At 49.5% G+C, this 19,129-nt stretch overlaps 1 protein-coding gene across 3 annotated transcripts in view; it reads right to left on the reverse strand.

The window, feature by feature from the left end:
- Window positions 1-19,129, reverse strand: part of LOC143995805 (1-phosphatidylinositol 4,5-bisphosphate phosphodiesterase gamma-1-like) — a 232,094-nt gene that overhangs the window by 81,815 nt on the left and 131,150 nt on the right. For all 3 annotated transcript variants that reach the window (XR_013277479.1, XM_077490518.1, XM_077490519.1), the window contains exons 13-15: window positions 17,629-17,749; window positions 15,811-15,979; window positions 14,288-14,407 (exon numbers count right to left, since the gene is read on the reverse strand). Coding sequence is in view for 2 of the 3 variants with exons in the window: in XM_077490518.1 (XP_077346644.1) it covers window positions 14,288-14,407; window positions 15,811-15,979; window positions 17,629-17,749 (410 nt within the window). In the remaining variant the exon portion in view is untranslated. The remainder of the gene's footprint in view (window positions 1-14,287; window positions 14,408-15,810; window positions 15,980-17,628; window positions 17,750-19,129) is intronic.

Here is a 19,129-nt window from a genome sequence, read left to right on the forward strand (position 1 = left end):
TACCTGCTGGGTTAGGCCTCATGCACACGAGACGCAGTTAAACGCGCGTTCAGATGCAGTTGGACAGTTTTTTCAACTGCCCCTGAACTCATTCAATGTTATCCTATGTGTCCATGCACACAGTCTCGTTTTTTTCCGTTTTTATGCAGTTGCGTTTAGTCTCGTTTTTCCAGAAGCAAAAAAATGCGTTCAGAAACAAAAATTTCCACGTTTCAGACGCAAAACGCGGTAAAACGCGGCAAAACGCCGCTACCGCGTTTAGCCGCGTTTGCGTTTATATGCGTTTTTAAAGGTGACCTTTTTTTTTACATTAAAAATCTCAAAAATGATTGCAAATGATGAAAAACCATTAGAAAAATATTTTAAACAATTGCAATTGCAAGTGGACAATCCACAACTTGTGGCAAGTGACATGGCAGGTGGCAAGTGACGTGGCAAGTGGACAATCCACAACTTGTGGCAAGTGACATGGCAGGTGGCAAGTGATGTGGCAAGTGGACAATCCACAACTTGTGGCAAGTGACGTGGCAGGTGAAGTGGCAAGTGATGTGGAAAGTGGACAATCCACAACTTGTGGCAGGTGACGTGGCAAGTGACCTGGCAGGTGACGCGGCAAGTGACCTGGCAGGTGACGTGGCAAGTGGAAAATCAACAACTTGTGGCAGGTGACTGGCATGTGACGTGGCAAGTGGACAATCCATAACTTGTGGCAGGTGACGTGGCAAGTGACGTGGCAAGTGGACAATCCACTTGTGGCAGGGGACGTGACAAGTGACGTGGCAAGTGGACAATCCACTTGTGGCAGGGGATGTGGCAAGTGACGTGGCGAGTGGACAATCCACAACTTGTGTCAGGTGACGTGGCAAGTGGACAATCCACAACTTGTGGCAGGTGATGTGGCAAGTGGACAATCCACTTGTGGCAGGTGACGTGGCAGGGGACGTGGCAAGGGACGTGGCAAGTGGACAATCCACAACTTGTGGCAGGTGATGTGGCAAGTGATGTGGCAAGTGGACAATCCACTTGTGGCAGGTGACGTGGCAGGGGACGTGGCAAGGGACGTGGCAAGTGGACAATCCACAACTTGTGGCAGGTGACGTGGCAGGTGATGTGGCAAGTGATGTGGCAGGTGATGTGACAAGTGGACAATCCACATCTTGTGGCAAGTGACGTGGCAGCTGACGTGGCAAGTGACGTGGCAAGTGGACAATCCAGAACTTGTGGCAGGTGACGTGGCAAGTGACGTGGCAGGTGACGTGGCAAGTGACGTGGCAAGTGGACAATCCACATCTCATGGCAAGTGACGTGGCAGGTGATGTGGCAAGTGATGTGGCAGGTGATGTGACAAGTGGACAATTCACATCTTGTGGCAAGTGACGTGGCAGCTGACGTGGCAAGTGACGTGGCAAGTGGACAATCCAGAACTTGTGGCAGGTGACGTGGCAAGTGACGTGGCAGGTGACGTGGCAAGTGACGTGGCAAGTGGACAATCCACATCTCGTGGCAGGTGACGTGGCAGGTGATGTGGCAAGTGATGTGGCAGGTGATGTGACAAGTGGACAATTCACATCTTGTGGCAAGTGACGTGGCAGCTGACGTGGCAAGTGACGTGGCAGGTGGACAATCCAAAACTTGTGGCAGGTGACGTGGCAAGTGACGTGACAGGTGACGTGGCAAGTGGACAATCCACAGCTTGTGGCAAGTGACATGGCAGGTGGCAAGTGATGTGGAAAGTGGACAATCCACAACTTGTGACAGGTGACGTGGCAAGTGATGTGGCAGGTGATGTGGCAAGTCACGTGGCAAGTGGAAATCCACAACTTGTGGCAGGTGATGTGGCTGGTGACGTGGCAAGTGGACAATCCACAACTTGTGGCAGGTGGCATGGCAGGTGACATGGAAAGTGGACAATCCACATCTTGTGGCAAGTGACGTGGCAGGTGATGTGGCAAGTGACGTGGCAAGTGGACAATCCACAACTTGTGGCAGGTGATGTGGCAAGTGACGTGGCAGGTGATGTGGACAATCCCTAACTTGTGGCAGGTGACGTGGCAAGTGACATGGCAAGTGGACAATCCACAACTTGTGGCAGGTGACGTGGCAGGTGACTTGGCAAGTGGACAATCCACTTGTGGCAGGTGACGTGGCAGGGGACGTGGCAAGGGACGTGGCAAGTGGACAATCCACAACTTGTGCCAGGTGATGTGGCAAGTGATGTGGCAAGTGGACAATCCACTTGTGGCAGGTGACGTGGCAGGGGACGTGGCAAGGGACGTGGCAAGTGGACAATCCACAACTTGTGGCAGGTGACGTGGCAGGTGATGTGGCAGGTGATGTGGCAAGTCACGTGGCAAGTGGAAATCCACAACTTGTTGCAGGTGATGTGGCTGGTGACGTGGCAAGTGGACAATCCACAACTTGTGGCAGGTGGCATGGCAGGTGATGTGGCAAGTGACGTGGCAAGTGGACAATCCACAACTTGTGGCAGGTGATGTGGCAAGTGACGTGGCAGGTGATGTGGACAATCCCCAACTTGTGGCAGGTGACGTGGCAAGTGACGTGGCAAGTGGACAATCCACAACTTGTGGCAGGTGACGTGGCAGGTGACGTGGCAAGTGGACAATCCACAACTTGTGGCAGGTGACGTGGCAAGTGACGTGGCAGGTGATGTGGCAAGTGACGTGGCAAGTAGACAATCCACAACTTGTGGCAGGTGATGTGGCAAGTGACGTGGCAGGTGATGTGGCAAGTGACGTGGCAAGTGGACAATCCACAACTTGTGGCAGGTGACGTGGCAGGTGATGTGGCAAGTGATGTGGCAGGTGATGTGACAAGTGGACAATTCACATCTTGTGGCAAGTGACGTGGCAGCTGACGTGGCAAGTGACGTGGCAAGTGGACAATCCAAAACTTGTGGCAGGTGACGTGGCAAGTGACGTGACAGGTGACGTGGCAAGTGGACAATCCACAGCTTGTGGCAAGTGACATGGCAGGTGGCAAGTGATGTGGAAAGTGGACAATCCACAACTTGTGACAGGTGACGTGGCAAGTGATGTGGCAGGTGATGTGGCAAGTCACGTGGCAAGTGGAAATCCACAACTTGTGGCAGGTGATGTGGCAAGTCACGTGGCAAGTGGAAATCCACAACTTGTTGCAGGTGATGTGGCTGGTGACGTGGCAAGTGGACAATCCACAACTTGTGGCAGGTGGCATGGCAGGTGATGTGGCAAGTGACGTGGCAAGTGGACAAGCCACAACTTGTGGCAGGTGATGTTGCAAGTGACGTGGCAGGTGATGTGGACAATCCCTAACTTGTGGCAGGTGACGTGGCAAGTGACGTGGCAAGTGGACAATCCACAACTTGTGGCAGGTGACGTGGCAGGTGACGTGGCAAGTGGACAATCCACTTGTGGCAGGTGACGTGGCAGGGGACGTGGCAAGGGACGTGGCAAGTGGACAATCCACAACTTGTGCCAGGTGATGTGGCAAGTGATGTAGCAAGTGGACAATCCACTTGTGGCAGGTGACGTGGCAGGGGACGTGGCAAGGGACATGGTAAGTGGACAATCCACAACTTGTGGCAGGTGACGTGGCAGGTGATGTGGAAAGTGATGTGGCAGGTGATGTGACAAGTGGACAATCCACATCTTGTGGCAAGTGACGTGGCAGCTGACGTGGCAAGTGACGTGGCAAGTGGAAAATCCAAAACTTGTGGCAGGTGACGTGGCAAGTGACATGGCAGGTGACGTGGCAAGTGACGTGGCAAGTGGACAATCCACATCTCGTGGCAAGTGATGTGGCAGGTGATGTGGCAAGTGACGTGGCAAGTGGACAATTCACAACTTGTGGCAGGTGACGTGGCAGGTGATGTGGCAAGTGATGTGGCAGGTGATGTGACAAGTGGACAATCCACATCTTGTGGCAAGTTACGTGGCAGCTGACGTGGCAAGTGACGTGGCAAGTGGACAATCCAAAACTTGTGGCAGGTGACGTGGCAAGTGACGTGACAGGTGACGTGGCAAGTGACGTGGCAAGTGGACAATCCACAGCTTGTGGCAAGTGACATGGCAGGTGGCAAGTGATGTGGAAAGTGGACAATCCAGAACTTGTGACAGGTGACGTGGCAAGTGATGTGGCAGGTGATGTGGCAAGTCACGTGGCAAGTGGAAATCCACAACTTGTTGCAGGTGATGTGGCTGGTGACGTGGCAAGTGGACAATCCACAACTTGTGGCAGGTGGCATGGCAGGTGATGTGGCAAGTGACGTGGCAAGTGGACAATCCACAACTTGTGGCAGGTGATGTGGCAAGTGACGTGGCAGGTGATGTGGACAATCCCCAACTTGTGGCAGGTGACGTGGCAAGTGGACAATCCACAAATTGTGGCAGGTGACGTGGCAGGTGACGTGGCAAGTGGACAATCCACAACTTGTGGCAGGTGACGTGGCAAGTGACGTGGCAGGTGATGTGGCAAGTGACGTGGCAAGTAGACAATCCACAACTTGTGGCAGGTGATGTGGCAAGTGACGTGGCAGGTGATGTGGCAAGTCACGTGGCAAGTGGAAATCCACAACTTGTTGCAGGTGATGTGGCTGGTGATGTGGCAAGTGGACAATCCACAACTTGTGGCAGGTGGCATGGCAGGTGATGTGGCAAGTGACGTGGCAAGTGGACAATCCACAACTTGTGGCAGGTGATGTGGCAAGTGACGTGGCAGGTGATGTGGACAATCCCCAACTTGTGGCAGGTGACGTGGCAAGTAGACAATCCACAACTTGTGGCAGGTGATGTGGCAAGTGACGTGGCAGGTGATGTGGCAAGTCACGTGGCAAGTGGACAATCCACAACTTGTGGCAGGTGATGTGGCTGGTGACGTGGCAAGTGGACAATCCACAGCTTGTGGCAGGTGGCATGGCAGATGACGTGGAAAGTGGACAATCCACATCTCGTGGCAAGTGACGTGGCAGGTGATGTGGCAAGTGACGTGGCAAGTGGACAATCCACAACTTGTGGCAGGTGATGTGGCAAGTGGACAATCCCCAACTTGTGGCAAGTGACGTGGCAAGTGACGTGGCAAGTGGACAATCCAAAACTTGTGGCAGGTGACGTGGCAAGTGACGTGGCAGGTGATGTGGCAAGTGACGTGGCAAGTAGACAATCCACAACTTGTGGCAAGTGACGTGGCAGGGGATGTGGCAAGTCACGTGGCAAGTGGACAATCCACAACTTGTGGCAGGTGATGTGGCTGGTGACGTGGCAAGTGGACAATCCACAACTTGTGGCAGGTGGCATGGCAGGTGACATGGAAAGTGGACAATCCACATCTTGTGGCAAGTGACGTGGCAGGTGATGTGGCAAGTGACGTGGCAAGTGGACAATCCACAACTTGTGGCAGGTGATGTGGCAAGTGACGTGGCAGGTGATGTGGACAATCCCCAACTTGTGGGAGGTGACGTGGCAAGTGACGTGGCAAGTGGACAATCCACAACTTGTGGCAGGTGACGTGGCAGGTGACGTGGCAAGTGGACAATCCACAACTTGTGGCAGGTGACGTGGCAAGTGACGTGGCAGGTGATGTGGCAAGTGACGTGGCAAGTAGACAATCCACAACTTGTGGCAGGTGATGTGGCAAGTGACGTGGCAGGTGATGTGGCAAGTCACGTGGCAAGTGGACAATCCACAACTTGTGGCAGGTGATGTGGCTGGTGACGTGGCAAGTGGACAATCCACAGCTTGTGGCAGGTGGCATGGCAGATGACGTGGAAAGTGGACAATCCACATCTCGTGGCAAGTGACGTGGCAGGTGATGTGGCAAGTGGACAATCCACAACTTGTGGCAGGTGATGTGGCAAGTGGACAATCCCCAACTTGTGGCAAGTGACGTGGCAAGTGACGTGGCAAGTGGACAATCAAAAACTTGTGGCAGGTGACGTGGCAAGTGACGTGGCAGGTGATGTGGCAAGTCACGTGGCAAGTGGACAATCCACAACTTGTGGCAGGTGACGTGGCAAGTGACGTGGCAGGTGATGTGGCAGGTGACGTGGTAATTGACGTGGCAGGTGATGTGGCAAGTGACGTGGCAAGTAGACAATCCACAACTTGTGGCAGGTGATGTGGCAAGTGACGTGGCAGGTGATGTGGCAAGTCACGTGGCAAGTGGACAATCCACAACTTGTGGCAGGTGATGTGGCTGGTGACATGGCAAGTGGACAATCCACAGCTTGTGGCAGGTGGCATGGCAGATGACGTGGAAAGTGGACAATCCACATCTCGTGGCAAGTGACGTGGCAGGTGATGTGGCAAGTGACGTGGCAAGTGGACAATCCACAACTTATGGCAGGTGATGTGGCAAGTGGACAATCCCCAACTTGTGGCAAGTGACGTGGCAAGTGGACAATCCAAAACTTGTGGCAGGTGACGTGGCAAGTGACGTGGCAGGTGATGTGGCAAGTCACGTGGCAAGTGGACAATCCACAACTTGTGGCAGGTGACGTGGCAGTTGGACAATCCACAACTTGTGGCAGATGACATGGCAAGTGACGTGGCAGGTGATGTGGCAAGTCACGTGGCAAGTGGACAATCCACAACTTGTGGCAGGTGCCGTGGCAAGTGACACGCTAAATACAAGTACACTGCAGCTCTCACAGCTGCTGCTACTCACTCTGGTCTCACAAAATTGCTGAAATAGTTAATTTTTGAGCTGGGGAGGGTCTATGATGTTAGCTTAACTAAACGCTTCTAGACGCAAACGCGGTAAAACGCGGTAAAACGCCGCTAAATCGCGGTAAAAATCGCGGCAAAACGCGCGTTTCTAAACGCCGGTTTCAACATGTGTCCAGCAGCGTTTGCATCTGCGTCTCGTGTGCATGAAGCCTTATACTCCATCTCCAGGTGCATGGACACCGATAGACCAAAGGTCTTTACACAGGAAGTGATCCCCTATATAACCCCTCCCATACAGGAAGTACTTCAGTTTTGTAGCAAGCACTGAATATTGAAAAAAGAGGGGAGGGATCTCTGTGTCCTATGATGTACTCAAAGAAAATGATTTTTACAGGTATGATGAAAAAATACTATTTTCTTTTTAATAAATCATGGGACACAGAGTCAGGCTAATATTCATTACCTGCTGGGACATCCCAGAGCAGTAGCTTTGAGGGGAGGGAGACACCCTGCCAAACAATAGCCATCAGACCGTATACGGCAGCCTGCAGTACACTGCGGCCAAAAGCCGAATCCTCGGTTGCTTGAACATCCACTTGATAAAATATTGTGAATGTTTGGACTGAAGACCATGAACAAACCTGAACCACAGATACCTGAATAGCGAAAAGCCCAGGAGGTTCCTATACCCCTGGTAGAATAAGCTCTCATCCTAAAGGGAGGAGCTTTATGTTTCAGCCCATAGGTCTAAATGATCAATTGATGGACCCAATTGGCAATGGAAGCCGCCTCCCCCTTCTTGGGTCCTTTTGGAAAAACAAAATAGGAGGATCTCCACAGATCTAGACAAATAAACCTTGACCAGACAACGTCCAATGAATGCAGTCGTCTCTCTTCCGCTGAGCGAGGCTGAGAGAAAAAAAGAAGGCAAAATAATGTCCTGATTTAGATGAAAGGCCAACACCACTTTTGACAAAAAGGATGCAACAGGTCATAACACGACCCTATCGTGGCGAAGGATCAAGTATTGTTCCCTGCACGAAAGGGCCACCAACTCCGACACCCTTCTAGCTGAGATGATGGTCATCAGGAAGGCTAGCTTGCGTCACATCAAGTCTAATGGAATTTCCTTGATAGGTTCAAATGGTTGTTTCTGTATCACCGACAGCACCAAGGACACATAGGTGACCTAATGGGGGGAAAAAAACGAGTCGCCCCCTGCATAAAGGTTCGGACTAACGAATGGCATGCTAAAAACCTTTGGAAGAATACTGAAAAGGCCGAAATCTGACCTCCGATTGTACTCAAAGCCAATCTGATTTCCACAGCCGACTGTAGAAAAGAGAGAAATTATCACGTATTTCCGAGGATGCCATTTTCTGGCTTCACACCAAGCAATACAAGTCTTCCACCTTATGATATGATATGATATATCTTCCTAGTGAAAGCTTTTCTAGCATTCACTAGGGTAGACACTACTGGTCCCGAGATGCCACGGTCCTTCAGCACCCTGGCTTCAATAGCCATGCCGTCAAATTTAGAGACTGTAAATTGGGGTGGAATATAGGACCTTGAGACAGTAGATCGGGGTGACCTGGATGCGTCCATGGCCAGTCTATTGTCAGTCTCACAATCTCCAGGAACTAGGGCCTTCTGGGTCAGGCTGGTGCCACCAGAATGACTGGAACCCCCTCTCTCCGAAACCTGTGCAACAAATGTGGAAGAAGAGGGATCAGAAGGAAAGCTTAAACCAGGGAGTACTGGCTCCCTGGAACTACCAGAGGATCTCTTGTTCGGGACACAAATTGCTGTAGCTTGTTGTTGAACCTAGATGCCAATAGGTAGACCTCTGGCCATGCCCAACGCTGGAAAATTTCCTGGAACACCCCTGGGTGTAGGACCATTCCCCATGGCAGATTTGCTGATGGCTGAGATAATCTGCCTTCCAGTTCTCTACTCCCAGGATATGGACTGCCAATAGAATCGGCACATGTCCCCCTGCCCAGGCTAGTATGTGGTTCATCTCCTATCGTCTTGGTGGTTTATATAGGCCACTGCAGTGGCTTTGTAAAACTGAACCCTGATAGGGCAGTCCTGAAGCTCCACCGTCCAGGACCGTAGGGCCAGACGTGCTGCCCATAATTACAGGTAATTGATGGGCAGGATCTTTTCTGTCCCTGACCATGTCCCCTGAGCTGTGAGCCCTTCTAGGTTTGCTCCCCAGCCTCAGAGACTGCATCTGTAGTCAGTACTCTCCAAGTTACCAGGAGAAAGGATTTTCCCTTTCACAGGTTCTGATCCTGCAACCACCAGTTTAGGCTTAAGCATGTCCAAGGAGATAAGCACATTGGATAATCCAGGGCTTGTCCTCTTCTGTTCTAGGCCAACAAGATATCTTGTTGTAAAGGCCTGGAATGGAACTGGGCATAGGGCACCGCCTCGAAGGAGGATACCATTCACCCTAAAAGACTCATACAGAGCCAAATGGAGGGTTGTCTGGTGCCCCTTATCTGACGCACCTGAACCTTCAGGGCACAGATCCTTACAGGTGGCAAGAATACTCTTGGTTGAACCATATCTAGGATCAGACCTAAATACTTTAGACTTTGAGCTGGTTTCAAGGCTCACTTTTCGGTATTTATGATCCAGCCGAGGCTTTCCAAATACTGCACAGGTGCATATTATGCTCTGTCCAAAATGATTGTTCTCCGGATGTCCGCGAAGTGCAGCAGCCTTCCCTCCACCCGATGGAGTGGGGGAGTCCCCTCAAAAGTAGGGCTTGGTGCTGGGTTTAGAAGAGTTTTGGATCCAGGGCTTCTGGCCCTGGGGCTTCCCCCTGGCCCTAGCGCCCTGTTGGCGGCGGAACCGCCTTGACGCTGAGACATTTGAGGAAGCAGTCCCTGAGTTGTTAAATGAGGGACGGCTGGTGCGTTTCTTTACAGGAAGTAGAGAACTCTTCCCTCGGAAAATCTTTTGGATATATTTGTCCAAATGATCACCGAATAAACGTTCCCCATGAAAAGGGAAACCTGCCAATAACTTTTTACAAGGAAGCTCAGCTCACTAGTGCTTAAGCCACAAAAGTCTGCGCATATGTACAGACAAGAGAGGCAAGTGAGAAATCTGCTGTATTGAATCCTTTAAAGGCATCAACAGCAAAACACAGCGCTCGAGGAATATCTGTCTTATTTTTAGGCAGATCATCCTCCAGGTTAGGCCTATCGGGCCGTTTGACCTGATCCTTTAGGGCAGGCTTTCTCAACCTTTTAACCCTACAGGAACCCCAAAAATTATTTTCATGTCTCAAGGAACCTTTACTAAAACCAAATCATCAGGGCTCAATAGTATACGGGTGGCACAGGGGTGTAGTGGGTAGCACTCTCACCTAGCAGTAAGAAGGGTCGCTGGTTCAAATCCCAACCATGACACTACCTGTCTGGAGTTTGCATGTTCTCCCTGTGCCTGTGTGGGTTTCCTCTGGGTACTCTGGTTTCCTCCCACACTCCAAAGACATGCAGGTAGGTTAATTGGCTTGAGTCCAAAATTGGCCCTAGTATATGAATGGAGACCTTGGATTGTGGGCTCCTTGAGGGTAGGGACCGATGAGTGTACAGGGATAGGGACAATTGTAGACACTCACTCAGGTTGAACTGGATGGACTGGGGTCTTTATTCAACCTTAGTAACTATGAAACTATGAATCAAAACAATGCTCCTGATATTAGTGGTCAATAGGAAGAATGTCCCCCTTAAAGTGGTGTTTAGAATGCCACCCCTAAAGACAGCTAAAAAGATATTTGGTGAGATGCTGCTGGCTTTGCTAAGTGGTGCTGAACCTTCAACTCTATAGGCATCATCAAATAGGTGGTTCATCAGCCACATCTCAAGGAACCCCTAACAAATTCTGAAGGAACCCTGGTTGAGAATGGCTGCTTTAGGGACTGGCAAATACCAATTGCTGCAACAGCTGGCTGAATGGCTGAACTGGCCAAAGAAAAGGAAGCCTTTAATAAATACTCCAATTTCTTATCAACTGGGTCTTTCAAGCCCTGTGCTTTATCTACCAGACAAGTTAAGTTCTTGTTTAAGGAAGAGACTGCTGCATCTATGCCTGGCATGCTCCACTTCTTAACAAACCTTTCACCCATGGGATATAAAAAGGAAAACCACTTAGGAGGAACAAAAATCCTGACAGGATGTTCCCAATCAGCATTCACTGCCTGTTTCAACAGGGGGTGTAGGGGGAAAACCTGTGCGGCCTGAAGAGGCCTCAGGGATCCCAAAGAGGACCAGGGGGTGACCTCAGTCACCTCTGCAAGAGGCAACTTAAAGGCAGAACGAACCACGGTAAGAGTCTGGATCAAAAGCCTCTGCGACAGAGAGGCAGACATCAACTGGATATCTTCTTGTCCAGATTGCTCGGAAGCAGACTCATCTGCCGGGCCCTCCACAGAATCCCCATCCTCAACCCATTCCTGCTCCAGACGAGGAGGCTCCGGGGAGGGGGATCTGTCACGCTTCTTGCCACCCTGCGGGATGGAGGTGATCATGCCTGCAATCCTGTGCTCTAACCCGGCTAGGGCCGAGGACAGTTCATCCTTTTTTTTTTTAACATAAGGAATGTTTATTTAGTCAATTGAACATTGTACTTGAGAATACAAAACGTAGAACATAAACAAGAACACAATGGAACAGGTTATACAGATTATGTTGGTATAGTCACTTAAGAAAACGTTAGGTAGAAGAAGCATCCTGGCTAATATGCCGACCAGCTTTATCCATTTCAGGACCATTTTCCTAGGCCAAGTCTGTCAACAGATAACCCATAGGTCAATGTAGCCCATACCTAAAAAGACCAACTTTCGTACCTAGGATCCATTCAGAGATGGACAGTAGGGAGGGCAAGGGGGCAGAGACAGGTGGGGGAAGGGGACGAGGGGGACGAGGGGGATGGGGGGGTGGGCGCCAATCCTGCAGGACCCACAGGGGAGCAGTCAGGCGGACACCAGCTGAGGCCCAGAGCAGAAGGAGGGAAAGGGAGAGCAGGTGGGACGGGGTCCGGAGGGGAAAAGGGGGCTAGCCTGTTTAGCTCGCTGGAATCTGAGCCAGCTCCATATTTCTATAGCTCCCATAGGTAGGGGTATAATCTACATAACTGTCATTAAGCAGCAAACGTCCTAGGGAGAGGCCTCCCCCTCTATTCATATAGTAAGGTGTCTAGTCTCTATCCAATTCGTCCAGGACAGTTCATCCTTGGTGACTGTAGGCACAATACCAGATAGGTGCAGCGGCTCAGACTGCCGGGAAGCCTCTGGTCTTTCAGAGGATACAACACCAGGGATACGACTAGGTTCATCGGGAACTACTGACGACATAGGAGTGCCCTTCCCTGTAGTGGTAGTCCCGCTCCTCTTTCTTGAAGACATTTACTAGCCACAAAAAGAGAGTACCTGGGTGTAGTATAAAGGGAGACCCTTTAATAAGGCTCGTCAAGCCCCTATGTAACAATCCTGCTAAGCACCTTTAGCCTTCCAAGCAACACCTGGTGACACATGAGACCCGGGGAAGGAGAAATGAACCGCTGCAAATGCCTGGTTCAGAGCTTGCGCTGTGTCCCACAGCTGCCTTCTGGAAGCACTGCACGCTTAGCCTACACAGCTTAAATAAGCTGGGTGTGCGCTGGAACGTTCTGTGCATGTGCACGCACATGGGCGAACGGGCGTGGCTGTATTCGCGTATGACGCAAATCTTTGCGCGCCCAGATAAAGGCTCCTGCTCATGTGCGCCGAAGCTGCGTGTGCCATGGCGCCAAACAAACTGCTGAGTCCAGTGGCGCTTTTGCGAATGCACGTGCGCCATGGCCGGCAAACAAACTGCTAAGTCTATTGGCGCTTTTGCGAATGCACGTGCGCCATGGCCGCCAAACAAACAAAGTGCTATGTCCAGCGATGCTTTTGCGAATGCACGTGCGCCATGGCCGCCAAACAAACAAACTGCCAAGTCCAGCGGTGCTTTTGTGAATGCACGTACGCCATGACCACCAAACTAACAACTGTGGAGCACAGCGGCACTCTTGTGAATGCACGTGCGCCCTGGTGAACCAAGGCGAAATGACGCTCCGCCGTGCGCCATCATACAGGTAAAAAACAGCCAGACACAAGCAAAAAAGGTACACTTTGCTAACAAAACTCCCCCGTATAGTCACCGCACACAGGTGTCCAGGCACTAGCTAGCTAGGACACCCCACAATAATAATAAAGGGGTTTCGCTTACCTGTCCAGGCGCAGGGCAGCTTAGAAACGAAGAGCCCAAACTTCACCCATCACGGTGGGTTCCTGTCACTTGAGGACCTTCAAGGACTGGGTACCCTTTTCATGTTTAGGATCCACTCCCTTGGACCTGTACAGCACCCTGCAAGAATGCCTTAGCTCTGTGGTGTCCAGGATTCCAGTTCGCAGGGTCTAGCGCTCGGTGGCCGCATTACAGGCAAAACCTCGCAGGATCTTGAGTCTTCTTTGTGAGGCTCGGGTACCATTTATCTAAGCATATAAAGCCTGTGCCAAATGGATCCGATCGATCAATCCCTTGATTCATTTAAGAACCATTTGTGGGACTAGAGACCTGGAGCTCAGAGAGCTCAAACAAACCGTGCCATCCACCTTGCAGACACTGGTAAAAAACTGAAGTACTTCCTGTATGGGAGGAGTTATATATGGGATCACTTCCTGTCTAAAGACCTTTGGTCTACCAGTGTCCATTCACCTAATGATGGAGTATACCCCAGCAGGTAATGAATATTAATTAGCCTGACTCTGTGCCCCATGATGTATGAAAAATAAATTACCTTTTCCCTTTCAATCTGCAGCTGCTGTCATTTCTCTACATGGCCACCTGGAGGGGCTCTGTACACAGATGGTATACAGAACAACCCCCCCCCCCCCCCCCCCCCATATATGTAATTTCCTGCTTGTGTGATTGGCTCACTGGTGTTCCCAGAAGTCTGCACTAAGATACAAGTCAGATTTTAGGCACCCAGTAAAATAGAAATTTCAGTCTTGGGGAGATGCTCCCTAAGACTTATTTCCAAAGGGATGCGGACACTGCAGCTTTTTCTCATTGGAACATGGAGAGTGCACCAGGAGATTATAATAAACCAGACCCTCCCATTCAGGACCAGTCTGCACAGAACATGGGGAAACAAACACATATTTCTTCACAGCAACAAAAAATAGAAATCTGCTGAACAGAGTGTTAAAATCCTTGTATAAAACCCCCCCTACATGTGATGTATACAGGACCCCCCCCCTACATGTGATGTATACAGGACCCCCCCCCCCTACATGTGATGTATACAGACCCCCCCCTACATGTGATGTGTACAGATCCCCCACATGTGATGTGTATAGACCTCCCCCCACATGTGATGTATACAGACCCCCCGACATGTCATGTATATAGCCCCCCCATGTGATGTATATAGCCCCCCCCCACATGTGATGTATACAGACCCCCCCACATGTGATGTATACAGACCCCCCCACATGTGATGTATACAGACCCCCCACATGTGAACACATATCATTCTATCCTCAGCACAATAAAATGCCTCCTCTGAGGGTCACATACGTGGTCGATGGGGTCCTCCAGGTACAGGATTCCGTTCTTGATGGAGTTGCTGATGTCGTTCTCGGAGTAGCTGGCTGTGGAGACCTCCTCATACAGATTCCCTTCCACCAACTTCTTGTGCTGAGAAAAGAGAGAAGGGAGTTCATACCCGATCCGAGAGAGAGAGAGAGCTCCACCCTAAATGACCCACCTAATATGATCATCTCTTAATGAGCATCATCCTTAAGAGCCGGTTCACACAGGGGCAACTCAGATCCGACTTCAGGTCGCCCCTAGTCGCCTCAAGTCACGCTACATGTAAAAATCAATGTAAGTGAATGAGAGCTGTCTTAATGCACACTACTGAAGTCGCTCCGACTTCAGTAAAGGTTCCTGTACTACTTCAATCCGACTTGTAGGCGACTGGTACCCATTGATTTCAATGGAAGTCGCCTCCAAGTCGGATCTCCGTCTATATTGAGGCGACTCTCACAGAATAATCAGCTCTCGAGAGGGAACTCCACGCCAAATTTATTAAAAAAATCCGGCGTGGGTTCCTCCTCCAGGAGCATACCAGGCCCTTAGGTCTGGTATGGATTTTAAGGGGAACTCCCTACGCCGAAAAAAACGGCGTGGGGGGTCCCCCCCAAGTTCGGCTTCTTCTCCTGGTGTCGGGCCTCTTCTCCTGCTCTCCGGCGTCTTCTGCCGGGCTCCTTCGCTGTCTTCCTGGAGCTCTTTTACTAGCGGAAGGAGCCCGGTCTCCTCCGTCCTCTGTCCTTCTTCCCTCTTCTTTCTTCTTCCGATGTTGACACGGCGCTGTCTTCCGCTGTACTGGCTTGTGCGATGTGCGCGGCGACTTAGATAGGTATAGGGCGTGGTCACCGGGTGATGTCACACGGTGACCCCACCCCTTTATGATGTCATAGTACCAGCATGCCCCCGGGATGTGACGTCATAAAGGGGCGGGGTCACCGTGTGACATCACCCGGAGAACCGACTTGGAGGCGACTTCCATTGAAATCAATGGGTACCAGTCACCTAGAAGTCGGATTGAAGTAGTACAGAAACCTTTTCTGAAGTCGGAGCGACTTCAGTAGTGTGCATTAAGACGGCTCTCATTCACTTACATTGATTTTTACATGTAGCGCGACCTGAGGCGACTAGGGGTGACCTGAAGTTAGATCCTGAGTTGCCCCTGTGTGAACCGGCTCTAAATGAGCTCCACTTTATAAGATCATCCTTAAATGAGCTCCACCCTAAATGCCCCACCATGTGATAGGGGTACCTTCTGTATTTTATGCTATCTTAGTGCTCAGCATCAAGTATTTACTTCCTTTGTTACTTTCATCAACATGCTTGCTGTTCCATATTTCTGTTCTTCTATTTAATATAGATATTTATAGATAAGCCACTGAAGGGAGTTCCGTATTTCATTGTATTCACTTATGCTTTTAAAATGTTAATATTTGGCGACGAAAAGAATGAAAACATCAGATTCACCCACCGACAACACCATATTGGTGACACGCTGAGACCTATCTCACCTTGATGAGAATCTTCCTCCTCAGCTGGTTGGGAGATGGCAGCTCATCGGCATTGATGTCCACCGGTTTGGTCAGCAGCATCTCACCAAACACCTTCTTGAAGTAAAAGGCCATATTCCTCTGCTGCATGACGCTGCAGTGATCCTCTATGGACAGGATGACGGGGTACCTGAGGGGGAGTCATATCAATGTATAATAATAGTGTGTGACTGTGGGGGTGGGAACCATTAGATTGTGAGCTCTTCTGGTGCAGAGACTGGTGTGCCTGGCTCAGTGTTCTCTGTACAGCACTGCGGTATATGTCAGAGCTATATAAATGTATAATAGTAATAGTGTGTAACTGTGGGGGAGGGGACATTAGAGTGTAAGCTCCTCTGGTGCAGAGACTGGTGTGACTGACTCAGTGTTCTCTGTACGGCACTGCGGTATATGTCAGAGCTACAGTTGAGCTTAAAAGTTTGCACACCCTGGCAGAAATCGTGAAATCTGGGCATCAATATTGAAAATATGACTGATCATGCCAAAAAAAAAAACTGTCTTTTATTTAAGGATAGCGATCACATGAAGCCATTTATGATCACATAGTTTTGTGGATCCTTTTTAAATCATAATGATAACAGAAATCACCCAAATAGCCCCGATAAAAAGTTTACATACCCTGTAATGTTTGGCCTTGGTACAGACACAGAAAGGTGGCCCACACACGGGTTAAAATGGTAATTAAAAGGTTAATTTCTCACATTTGTGGCTTTTTAAATCACAATTAGTGATTAGTGACTGGCATATTCAAGGCTTTGGGTATCTTTTTATATCCTTTTCCATCTTTGTAAGGTTTCAATACCTTGTTACGCAGGTCTTTTGAATTTTCTTTTTTATCCTCCCCATGGCTTAGCCTCTAGCCCGCTTAGTGCATCCATGTGAGAGCTAGCAAACTCATTGACTATTTATACCCAGACACTAATTGTGATTTAAAAAGCCACAAATAAGGGAAAATAACCCTTAATTACCATTTTAACCCGTGTGTGTGTGTCACCTTTCTGTGCCTGCACCAAGGCCACACATTCCAGGGTATGCAAACTTTTTATCAGGGCCATTTGGGTGATTTCTGTTATCATTATGATTTAAAAAGGATCCAAAAAAAACAATGTGATCATAAATGGCTTCATGTGAGTACTAACCTTGAATAAAATAAAAAAAATTTGGCAGGATCAGTCATATTTTCAATATTAATGCCAAAATTTCACAATTTCTGCCAGGGTGTGCAAACTTTTGAGCACAACTGTATATAAATGTATTATAATAATAATAGTGTGTGACTGTAGGGGGACATTAGAGTGTAAGATCCTCTGGTGCAGAGACTGATGTGACCGGCTCAGTGTTCTCTGTACAGCACTGCGGTATATGTCAGAGCTATATAAATGTATAATAATAATAGTGTGTGACTGTGGGGGGGCATTAGAGTGTAAGCTCCTCTGGTGCAGAGACTGGTGTGACCGGCTCAGTGTTCTCTGTACAGCACTGCGGTATATGTCAGAGCTATATAAATGTATAATAATAATTGTGTGTGACTGTGGGGGGGGCATTAGAGTGTAAGCTCCTCTGGTGCAGAGACTGGTGTGACTGGCTCAGTGTTCTCTGAAGAGCACTCCGTTTTGTGTCAGAGCTATTTAAATGTATAATAATAATAGTGTGTGACTGTGGAGGGACATTAGAGTGTAAGCTCCTGGGGTTCAGAGACGGACATCACTGACTCAGCGATCTCTGTACAGCACTGCGGTATATGTCAGAGCTATGTGTAGAGAGAAGACGTCCTCTTACTCGGAGGTGATGAAGGCGTTGTCCTTGATGGTGTAGAGGACATCCAGGAATTTGATCTTAGAGGTCAGGGTGTGTCCATGGTAGATGATTGGCAGGTCATCCGGCCCATCCCAGCAATCCACTGTCCAATCAGGAAGAGAGAAGAAAGTTACACTCCTCCCTCTGCAATCCATAAGCCAGCCTGCGAGGGAACCCGCATTAAGACTATATAGAGCCAGACCGTTTTAGAAAAAGCTAGTCGCCTGGCAAGTTATTCCTGAATGACCAATGACCCCCCCCCCGAGCAACATCGCAGCAAACGAAAACTCAGAACTCTGGATTTGTCTACTGTGTTCTAGGTCGGTGACTTAGAAGTCAGAAAATCAGCCAGGCCTATAGCATTTTAAAAAGGTCAGCAGTGGATTGTACACCTCTGAGCCGGCTGCTTCCTGACCAAAATGCTAAAGATTTTCCATGATACATTTAGATTAAAGCTCTGTCCATCAGAGGTCCTCAGGTCCTCCTGAAAAATGGCAGTTGTAGGTTGAGTCTGGTAGGCCAAGTCCTCCCAGGTTTTTTTCAGGAGCAAGACCTCCCTGCTATTATTTCTATCTCTGCTCCCATCCACAATGAACATTTTGGGGGTAGTTCCCATCCACCCAGGGGTGTTCCCACTATTTCAGTTCTAGGTGGAGTTATGGTATGTAGGTGGAGTATCTTCCATGGCCTCTTATATCTCTTTGCCTTCCAATGGCAAGACCTCCCTGCTATTGTCTCCATCTCTGTTCCCAACCACATTGAACATTTGGATACATTTTGACAGAGGTAGGATGGAATTTTTCAGTTGCCATTTAAGTCCACCAAAGAGGCAAGTATGAAAACGTATATATATATATTTTAGTTATACAAAAATGAAAATCCATAGACATTTAGAAAATATTCATATATACAATTGAACAATACCTTTTTACATTATACTCAAGAGTACCAAGCACACTTTTGTCTTCTACATGTTTCACCACATTGGCTTTTTCAGGAAGTATTATAATGGTTGTAAAATCTAAATTTTTTTTTACCTTAATGCATTCCTTGCATTAAGGTAAAAAATGCATAGTTGTCGGAATCCCCCCTCCCCCACCCCCCTTTTACTTACCTGAGTCCTCATTCGATCCAGCGCCATGCATGTCTGCAGATCTTTTCTCCCCTCACTTCTGGGTCTCGCTGGCTTTGCTGAGGCACCGGGAGCCATTGGCTCTCAGTGCTGTCATTCAAAGCCAGTGAGGAGGGGGCAGGGCCGAGTCCCTCTGTCTGTGTCAATGAACGCAGCAGAGGGACTCGGGTGCAAGCACGCACGAATGCACCCATGGGAAGCAGCTCCCCACGGGGGGCACTGGCCAGAGAGGAGGAGCCAGGAGCGCCAGTAGGGGACCCAGAAAGAGGAGGTTCCCAGGCGCTAGAGACATGCTTGTTATTTTGGAAATAAAAGTACCTTTGCAATCCCTTTAAAGTGTTATGCCCCATA

The sequence above is a fragment of the Lithobates pipiens genome, unplaced genomic scaffold, assembly GCF_037356315.1.
Source record: "Lithobates pipiens isolate NorthernLeopardFrog02 unplaced genomic scaffold, aLitPip1_a1.2 Scaffold_19, whole genome shotgun sequence".
Taxonomy (NCBI): domain Eukaryota; kingdom Metazoa; phylum Chordata; class Amphibia; order Anura; family Ranidae; genus Lithobates; species Lithobates pipiens.